Source organism: Vidua macroura, chromosome 10 (genome assembly GCF_024509145.1).
Source record: "Vidua macroura isolate BioBank_ID:100142 chromosome 10, ASM2450914v1, whole genome shotgun sequence".
Taxonomy (NCBI): domain Eukaryota; kingdom Metazoa; phylum Chordata; class Aves; order Passeriformes; family Viduidae; genus Vidua; species Vidua macroura.
This window is the reverse complement of record NC_071580.1, coordinates 13,745,321-13,755,949: the sequence shown is the minus strand read 5'-3', so window position 1 is coordinate 13,755,949 and position 10,629 is coordinate 13,745,321. Positions and strand designations below refer to the sequence as shown.

The window sequence follows — 10,629 nt, the reverse complement described above, 5'->3', positions numbered from 1 at the left end:
AGGTGCCCACCAAACCACTCTGTGCCTCCCCTTCCTAGAGGGACAGGGGAAATACAGTAAGACACAAGACAACTTGTAGGTTAAGAAAAAGCAGTTTACTAAAACAAAAAGCAAAAGTTTGTGTGTGCACAAAGTAAAAAAAAAAGAGAAATTTTATTCTGCACTTCCCATCAGCAGGCAATGCCCAGCCACTTCTTGGGAAGCAGGGCTTCGGCATGGAAGTGATTGTTTGGGAAGGTAAACACTGTAAAACTGAATGCAACACCTTCCTCCTCCTTTGCTTATCTAGATATCCGAGCTGATGTCACATGGTATGGAATGTCCCTTTGGGTCAGCTGGCCTGGTTGTGTCCCCTGCCAGGACCTTGCCCCCCCAGCCAAATCAAGCAGGTGGGATGCTGGAGAGACAGCGCTGCTGCTGGGCCAGCACTGCTCAGCTGCACCAAAACACAGCTGGGTTAGCAGCACCTTCTGCTCCCAGTGCAAAGCACAGCTCTGTGAGGGCTGCTGGGGGAAATGAACTCCAGCTCACACAGACCCAGCACACCAGAGTAACAACATTTTACACTCATTTCAGATTGTTCTGTTCAAATGCATTAGTTTGCTCTGAATGTATGTATTTGATGTATTTGATAGGAAGATGGAAACAACAGAATGTGAACAATAAGGCAAAACTAACAAAGAATACCCAGTAAAACATCAGTGTCTCCTTATTAGGCTTAGGTTATTATTAATATTGAATATAGAAGTAGTCCTCTTTTTTAGGAATCAAAGTATTATTATTGTAGTTATTTATAACTACTATAACTAGTTACTTCAAAATTACAGAGTTCTTGGAAAAAAAAAGGTTACTATAAATTTCTCAAAATGATATTATTGATTGAAATTATATTATTGAACAGATAAATAGTACTTATTTGAATACTACAAATTATTTCACCAGATTAATCAAATAATAGAAAAGACCATAAAGCTTTTAGCTTACAGAAATGTAACTATAACATTTACATTTCTCATATTCTTACTGGAGGTCTGCAATTCATTGGAAAGTTGGGAGATCCATGTTCTTCTTCCATAGAGAATATCTAGATTTCATTACCAAACTCCTGCTCGCTGATGCTTAATTAGTATGCTCAAAAAACATGAAGTCCTAAGGACAAAGCAAAGAAAACAAATAATTATAGTTCTTAAATGTGTTTCTTCATTCCGAAATCCCCTGGCTGCATTGCACCTGATGTACACCTTCCTCTAAGAAACCTGAAAGGGTGAGAAGAAGATGGAGGCACATTTGCCATGCCCTCACCACCTGGGTGTCTCAGAACGGGACATCCACAGACACAGAAAGGTGGTGAAAGACCAACATGGGGACTTTTAATTTATCACTAGCCAAAGCTATGCTTCCTTTACTTGAGATTTCTGCCCTGAATTTGTTCAACCTGATTTATTCCCTCTCATTTTGCCTCAGACTGGAGTCCTTCACAATAATGGCTATCTTTAGTTTACTGGTGGGAGCCCCATTTCTGTGCCTGAAAGCCCAGGTTGTTCCCACTTGTTAATGCTGCCCTTGATGCACTTGGTGGCACAGAACACACACAGCTAAACAAAACCCTGTTCATGCACAGGGCTGTCAGAGGTTGGAGAGACCTTTCCAAACTCAAGGTACTTCACATGCCCCTCTCCTGCCCCTCAGCAGCTCAGCCAGCACAGAAGCAGTGCATGTTCTGAAGTGGAACCTTGATGCAGAATTGTACTGTTGGGTGGGAACAGGAGTGTGTTCCACACTGTTTTCAAAGAGGACAGTGAGCTGCACTGCACTATTGGCAGTGCACCTGAGAAGTGCTCTGACAAGTTCAACGAGCTTATTCTCCACAGTAGTCCCTCCATTTGGAAATTACTGCTCTGAGAATATTAATCCTGCTCAATTCAGTGCTTCACGTGCTTCCAAAGAGAGTTGAGAGGCAGTGGCTGCAGCATTCAGCTGTCCAGCAGCCCAGCAGGCTGCTCAGGCTTTGGATGGGTCTCTTGGCTATTGCTAATCTGTATTTTTCTGGTTTCACCACCCATAAACTTGCTTTCCTCTGCTAACGAGTCTGTAAGAAGTCTTCCCTTTTCCTTTCTTCAGTCCCACCAAATATGAAACTCTTCTTAAATACAATTAGCTCTGCATGTACTCTATAATAAGCTGATTGTCCAATTCTGTGTTGCCTTTTGTGGTCAGTTTTACACACAAAAGTTGACAAGCTGTAGCCCAGTTGAAGGAGCTCAAAATTGACTTCTTTACCGTCACAATTTAAACATGGAGATGAAAAAGTTAGTTTATGGTCATGTATTAGTGAATAACTTACGATAAGGAAGCAAGCACCAATCATGACAGCTTTCATTTTCACATCAAGGTCCATTGGGAATGAGATTCCAAAGTTATCTGTATCCGTAAACAATTCCCGCACAAGACCAGTCCACTGCTTAGAAATCTTCCCAACAGGACAAGTCTCATCCAGAGACTTCACCTATAGTTTAATATAAAATTTTAAAAAGCATCATCAAACCTGTCATTCATAATATTCCCAAATCCATTTTGGAATAGATCCATTGAAAAGCTTCAGACTGTTATTTTAATTAGTACAGTTACTGAGTGCAAGGGTTTGTACCAAAAGGCAATCAGACTATCAGAAAGTTGGTCTAAAGCATTAGAGGCATGAACTCGATTCTGAATCTGACTGGGAAGTTCAATTCCTTGATGGTGCTGGGATACACACTCTCCTGAAGTGGTGTCTTTTAGCCAAGACAGTGAATCAGTTTCTCCTGCCATGCATCAGGAACCGCTCAAGTGAAAATTAAACAAATTACATTCTTCTGTTCAAAGGCAGAGATTAGCCCTCTGGCAGCATTACGTTTTCTAAAGTTAGAGCCAGTCTTCTGGGTCATGTGAAAGATTAGTTTCCAAAATAAAATTATATAAATTTGCTGTAGTAACTATTTGCAATATCATTTCAAACATTAAATTGTAGCCTTGCATATCTTTTACTTAATGTCCACAAAACCAATGTTGCATTAATCAATATTCTTTTAAAAGGAAAGTTAAAACTCTTCAGTCATTTAACTCTATATTTCATGTCTAAATTATCTTAACTTACTAGTTCATTGAATGATTACTAGATTATTAAATAAGTGGTTGAAGGAAATCATTTTAATAAGCACCTGATACAGCTGACTATATTTTTCTTAGAGCCTGACATAACAGATTCAAAAAGATTTTGCTGCTAAATATATCAATTAAGTGATTGTGTGCAGCCACAGGTAATTTTCAGTGATCACTGATGAGTGGCTTTAACATGTCGTTTCTGGAAGTTTGTCTGGTTTATCTAGAGTAATTTAGGTATCTAGAGAAGTAATTTGATTATACCAGCATTAAAAGATGATGTAGAAATTACTTAATAGATACCACAGTTCAGTTGATAGGTAGTAAGTCAAGCAACAAACTGATACCAAACTACTATCTGAAAACAGATACATGCAAACAATTTTTACATTGCATACCTCAAAATGAATGTCCTCACAACACCGGCACACAACACATGGGCCAGTAATTTTCAGAATATCCTTTCTTTTCTCATCTTGAATGGTAAACTTTGGCAGGCAGACATGCCAGTTCTGGACAACATAACCAACTGTTGTTCCTGGAGGCGCCTGGACTTCCAGCTTCACAGGGAAGAGAAAACATCCAAGTGAATGATCATGCTTTCATATGCTAGCAAGACAAAACCCACACCAGCAAACAAATGAAAAACAACCTATTTTCCCACAACAATCTGGCCTTACAAAGCATTTTGCTGTGAGTGTTTTCAGAAGACCACTCAGACTGCAGAGTAAGAGGTTTATTCAGTTTTTGCCTTCAAGAAAACAGTAAGAGACTCCTCAGTCTCTGGAGCACACAAACTATGCATCTACAATATAAAGATCAAAGTCCAGTGCAAGAAAGGCAGCGAATATCCCAATGGCATTCAGTGAAGGCATTGTAGGGTACAGCTACTACAAATGCCTCAGCAGGAGCTCTGAGTAGGCTTAGATTTAGAGTTTCAGAAGTTGCATCATTCCAGAATTATGTTAAAATTTTAAAAACCTCATGATCTCCTATGTTGAATGCCACTATAGCTTTCAGAGCTGTAAAATGAAAACTTTAGCTGTTATTTTATGAAAGCTGTTGCCTTACTCTTCCATTCCAAGTCCATCCCCAGTGCAGATTTCAGCACCAGCCACAAGCTCCCCAACATGCTGCTCAATCAGGTTCTTCATTACCACAATCAGAACTGCCCAGTGAGCCTAAGTGCTGCAGCACACTTGCTTCCTCCCAGACCAAGAATTCCATGCACAAATCCCACAGATCTCTCTTCCCACACCTTACTGACTCATTGCACCTCACCTCCTGATTCAAGACAGCGCCACCTTAAAGCTGCACAGGAGGTGCCTGTGCCAGGAGAAGGAAGGCAGTGAGAGGCAGAACTCACCTCCTGCAAACAGCAGGGGCAGCAGCAGGAGCCACATCGGAGAGGTCTGTGCAGTGCTATCACCTCACGGCCCAGATTGTCAATAATCTTGATGGTGAAGGGCCGTGATGGCCCACAGCAGTTCCTGGTCAGGCAGTCAGTGTCCTCTGCTGCAAAGTACACCCTTTGTCCCAGTGCGTTCTTCAGTTCGTATTTGTTGTTTTCTTCAAAGCCAGTCACAACTGGAAAATGGGAAAAAACCTGCTTAATTCCTAGGAGAGTCTAGTCAGACACTCCCCGCTCACTCTGCAGCTGCTCTTTGGGAAGGCAAAGCCTCACTCAAAGTCTGTCAGAGGCACCTCCTGGCAAAGGGAAATGATAGGAAAGGACCCTCAAGCAGCGAAGCCTGACAGAGAAGTTCAAGGGAAGAAGCCACCATGAGCAAGGAGATGTGGAAAGAAACTGAGATTCCCATCTGTCCCCAGTGTCCCCCCTGGCCACAGGCACCTGCTGCCTGAATAAGCACCACCATTACCAATAACAGCAGGGAAAGCTCTCAGGGGAGAACTCAATGGCTAAGAGTTAAAGAGAGCTGTGAATTTGGGGGTGAACCCAGAAAAGAGCATAAATACAATAAGAAAGCCACAAAAACCCTCTCAGTCAAGATTTACAGAATCACACATCAAAAGCAACAAGAGCCAGGAGAGAAATTTTAATTAATTTCTATAACAAATGAGAGCACTCTTAAAAGTTTTAGAAAGTACTAGAAAGAAAAATGCAGCAGCAGTGTTAGGGGTCAGCTGGGATGTATGGTCCACTTTATTCCTTCTACTTGAAAGACATTGATGATACAACTTGGATATTCTTAAAGCACAGGATCAGGGGAGCAGAAGGAAAGCCATTCAGTTTGCTAAAACAGCAAGACTGCCTGTAAAAGGGATCAAAGCCACATGCCAGTCCATGGAATTAGGTGGGATACGACAAGACAGAAATCAAGATCTATAAGTAAGGAAGAGAGAAGAGTAGAAATCATTGTTAACAAGTAACATTGGAAATGTGTGACTTCATCTATAACTAGCTATATATCGACTATAGCAAGAAAGCCTAAACTTCACTGTTCTTGGGATTATTAGATTTAAATTCTTTGTACTTACTCTCAAGAAGTTCAAGTTGTTGATGAATTAATATCTGGTCAATCTGCTCATGGTTGAAAAATTAAACAGAATAAACAATTAACAAGTTGCAACTAAGAAAAACTGTAATTTTAAGAACTGCTGCTGTTTCATTTTAGAATAAAAGTGTGTTGATCAATACACTTTGTAGAGGCAGATTATCTCCCAGTTAAACCATGGGAATAGCTCACTCCCCTCCTTGGCCTGTCCTCTGCCAGTTCAGCAGAAGAGTGGAGCTGATGGGGGGGAGCTGAACCCAAACTGGTCTGGTGACAAGCACACAGGGCTAACACACCTGTGATCCTTTCAGGACTCAGAGCCTGAGAGGGCTCTGACATCATGTCCCAGAGACTCCATACAGACAAAAGCAGGAAATGGGGGTATTTTAGAGTAGAAGCTCAGCTACTGCTCAGTTCTAAGGAAAATTCAGGGGAAAATCAGCCTCTCCTCACCAGTGGTTTATTTTTGGTGTTTTTTTTTTTTTTTTTTGCCTTTTTTTTAAGCACTTTGCAGAACTGGAAACAATGCATCAATATTAATCTTTTCAGTGCTGAGATGAACTGTATTTTACAGTACAAAGACATATTCAATAATGTGGAAACAATTCTTATTTTGCTATTAGCATTCTCTGCTGTGAAATCTGACTGGCAGCTCTACCAACACTATTAAGAGGTGTGAAGAAAGCATCATATAGAAAATTAAGTGCTTCTAATGTGCTAGAGTTGCCCATATTATAGGTATTTATTGTATACACCTTTCCAAAGGACAAAGGACATTACATCTCCCAAAGAGTAACTTCAGAAAAGGGAAGGATGTATTGCCAGCCCTCTGTCCCTCATCCTTTAGCACCCTACTTGGAAGGAAGGTACTCCAGGAACAAGTGCTACATCTCTAACAGGTGGCTCTGCATTCAGACATTACAAAAGGCTTCACTTAGCAGCCCACAAGCAGCAACCCATGCAGCTGCAACACAGCCAGGTGCTTTATTTAGCTATTTCGTGGATGCAGGCTGCTTCCCAGAGCAGAATGCCTCCTCTCTGGGGAAGGAGGAAGGGTGCAGGTACCTGTGTGAGGTACTCCAGTCCAGGAGGGCAGTTGGGAATAGAAGGAGGGAGAGGCATCCAGATTGTCCCATCTGTGGTGGGCTGGTTCTGCACAGGTGGAGGGACAAATCCACCTGGGAACCCCATGGGCTGTGCCTGGAATCCATAGTTCCCTGCACCTGTGACATTTGGCATGGTAGGAGAGATACGGTTATGAAAGTTAAATGTTGGAAAATAATTACCCTGTCCATCTTCAAAGGAGTAATTTATTCACTGTTTGGAACCATGGAGATCCTTACACCTTATTTATTTTAGTTATGTGGCGCTCATGAAGAGAGTTACACTGCTGTGGGAGGTTCTGATGCCTCACACAAAACCAAACCAAACACATTTTAAAAATGCATCATTCTTGAATACAGAAGAAATTTAATTAACACAGAGACAGTCAATTCAAAAAAGAGAAATAAATAAATTAAGGCTATTTCTAAGTAGAGAAGAAAGAATACTTTAAATTACATGAAAAGCATTGGCCTTTATATGCTGTCAGTTGAGCAAATGAGGAATTTTAAGACAAAGTTTTCCTGGAACTATATCTTCTACTTTTGTGAAAGGAAATGTCCATTTAGCAAAGTTCATCTACAGTTTTCAAACCAGATGACTTGTAGACCTTCAGCTCAGCACCAAATTTCACATTACATTACAACACACGGACCAGAGCATGTGAGCCACAAAGGAAAGAAATATCTTTTCAGCAAAACAGAAATTAAAAGAAACTTTGTAGAATTAATAGCAGGAAAGTAAATTGGAGATGATCACCCTTTTACAACCCCATATTCCCCATGCTTATTTCCTAATGGTCTCACAGATTTGTAACCAAGCCACCCACCTTGGTAAGTCCCAGGGACCTGCTGAGGGGAGCCATAGGGCATTCCAGGGGCTGTGGCAGGTTGAGGTCCTGGAAGAATGAAAATATGCTCTGAGTATGGATCATTTCCTTCTACCCTGGGTGAAAGATCCCCAGCACCGACTCCTTTTGCAGAGTAAACATAGAAGAAAATCTAGGCAGCTGTTTCCTGTGTAGCAAAAATATACATCAAGATTGTATTTATGAACAATGCATGCATCAGCAAAATTTAATGGAGTTCTGCACAGGATGTCATGAAGGTGTCACAGAATCGTTCAGCTTGGAAGGGACCTCCTGAGATCATCTAGTCCAAGCCCTGCTCAAGCAGGGTCAGTTCACTCTGCCTGGAGCAAAGATGCCTTTGTTCATTGATATTTAGAAAGAGGCTTGAATTCAAAGCATTACCAGGAACTGACAGGCAGCCCTCCAGTAGAATGGCAGTGAGCCATTCCCCTCTGGGAAAAACCTTTTCTCCCAACTTCTTCAAGTTCAGAATACACTAATGCCTCACCAGCAGATGGAGAGTTTTATGGATTTAAAAACATTTACCAGTTTTAGTTTGTAAGCAGAAATAACTTGAATTTCAAGATGACTAAATTATTTATTGTTTTTACTTAACTTCAGAAATCAAGATCTGAAATATAAGCTCTACATTTTGCAAAATATTCCATTTTAAAATGTAAATAATTTCAGGTTAAAACATTCATACATATTTCATATAATTAGAAGGTAAGCTAATAGCTAAGCAAATATTGCTTGAATGTGCTGTCTTTGATGTTAGCAAAAGTTGGTTATATTTTACTCACCTTGCATTGTCATAGATCTGCTTGTAGCTCTGCAAAAGAACATTTTTGTCTCATGATTTTTTAAATATATAATTTCACACAAGAGCTATTCAGAGTTCTCTATTATTGATAAAATATATTTGCCTCTCTAAACTGTATGGGAAAGCAAAATTACAAATACAAGCAAAAAATAAACTTCAATATTTCAGCTTCCTTCTAAGCTATGTCTCAGCTACTACTCAAGTCTGAGTTTTCTATGCCTACAGTCATGCTTTGAGTATCCTGAAATTATCCTCAACTCAGAAAAGCATTGGGATGCGCAAGACTCCACTGTGCAGCCATTCAGAAATATTCTGTAATTCATATTAACAATTTACTGCAGTAATTTAAGGCACCTGGCTCAGTGTATTGATGTTGACCACAAAACCTGCTCAGGTAAACCCTGCAGCAGCCATGCTACCACCTACTCAGTTCTTTAAGCTATTCCATTTCTCTAGTGGTACTACTAAATAACACATATCCAGTATTTGCCTTCACAGGATAATAAAGTGTGGTTGCCAAAAGGAATTAAAAAAAAAAAAAAAAACAACCACAGCCCACAGGGGAAAAAAAAAAAAAAAAAACCACCAAACACCTAACCCAAAACAAAACTAAACAAAACAAAACCACACACAAAAAAAACCCCACTTACTGACTTACTGATGCTGGCTTAAACCTTGAGAGTTATCTCTTTCTCTGGGGTAATGAGTGAAGCAAAACAGCAGCAACTGAACAGCAGCAACTGCTATTACAGACAGATCCAAAACAGTCAGGAGGTCCAAACATAAAACTGTAAAAAAGAATTATACAAGGCACTCACTTTTAATAGGATTGAAAGTTTTAAAATAAAAAAAATCAGTCTAGGTCTCTAAAAATAATCCAGTACAAGTGAAACCATGAATAGAATTTGTCTGTTATGATTTTTCTAACTACTTCATTTCAATGTAGATGGTTGTTCAAAGCTGGGAAGTGAAACTGAAAGCAATTCCTTCCTGTTTTTCATTCCACTTTTAATGCAGATCTCACAAGGTGATGTCTAATGCAGATTCAGTTGCTCTTAAAACATTCCTTTTTAATATACTTTTTCTTCTACTTCACTTACTCTTCTTTAGTAACAAAACCACCGTCCTCTTACACATACTTTAATTGGGTTCTGGTCATAGGGCAGATTGGAAGGTAGTCACTGTATCAATGTAGGAATATCACAAATTATAGAAAAAAAATAGCAAAAGGTCAGTTTATGCTGTGAGATATTCCAACTACATGAACTTCAGTGAAATACTGAGAATTACAACTAAGAATTACAATGAGAATTACAACTAAATCCTTTGGTAAAGTGAGAATAGAGACAGAATCACATGACTTTTTTAAAAGAAAGGCTCTGTAGTTGTCCAGAATCTTTCATTGTCCCTACAACCACACACACAAGCCACTGTACAATCTAGGATTTAGAAAAGGTTTATATGCTCTGTAGTAGGAAGCAATAAAGATTTTACAAACCTCAGCCCTCATTTCATCCCTGGATCCTTTTTTATGAATGCCTGTGTTTCTTTTCGGTCACTTTCTCATTTTCAGAACTACATAACACAGCTACATGTCCCTTGAGGCTTTTTTTGTTGTAGTTGTTGCATTATATTAGACTGTTCAGCCCCGGGATTTGAACCCTGACCGCTGGAGAAACAGTATGCTTTAAAATCATCTCGGCGATCTAATTAAATGAGTTGGTTTTGTCCAATGTCAACAAAATATTATTCAGAGAAGGAGTTACTCTTTTTTTGGCTCTGATGCAGTTGGGTACCCTCTCCTCTTACAGTGACTTTTCTCCTGAGAGCTGGGAGCGCCAGGCAGGTCACGGCCCGGGGCTCAGCCCCGCCGAGACGAGCGCGCATCGCCGGGCAGGGACCGCGGCTGCCGGGACCTTAGCGCAGTCCTTGCAAGCGAGATCCTCCTCTAAAGGGATAAATTCCAACCTAACCCGCACTGCCCAGCCGGACGAACGCGGGGCTTCTCCTCGTCAGGCCCCTGCCCCAGCCCTGCGGATCACTGCGCATCCCTGTGAGGAAAACCCCGGGATACCTGACAAGGAACCTCGCTCGGTAAGGACGCTCCGCTGCGCCTGAGTCCCGCCGTCCCTGAGTCCCGCCGTCCCTATGTCCCGCCGTCCCTGAGTCCCGCCGTCCCTATGTCCCGCCGTCCCTGAGTC

At 40.8% G+C, this 10,629-nt stretch overlaps 1 protein-coding gene across 1 annotated transcript; it reads right to left on the bottom strand.

Moving 5' to 3' along the window:
- Positions 1–769: 769 nt before the first annotated feature.
- On the bottom strand, positions 770–9,209 carry PLSCR1 (phospholipid scramblase 1). The gene is given in 10 exon segments (XM_053986165.1): positions 770–1,122; positions 1,124–1,149; positions 2,345–2,506; positions 3,537–3,698; positions 4,505–4,725; positions 5,638–5,680; positions 6,720–6,877; positions 7,585–7,653; positions 8,409–8,437; positions 9,087–9,209. Coding segments are annotated over 9 exon segments (882 nt in total). The 5' UTR covers positions 8,422–8,437; positions 9,087–9,209; the 3' UTR covers positions 770–1,094.
- Between the last annotated feature and the right edge of the window lie 1,420 nt (positions 9,210–10,629).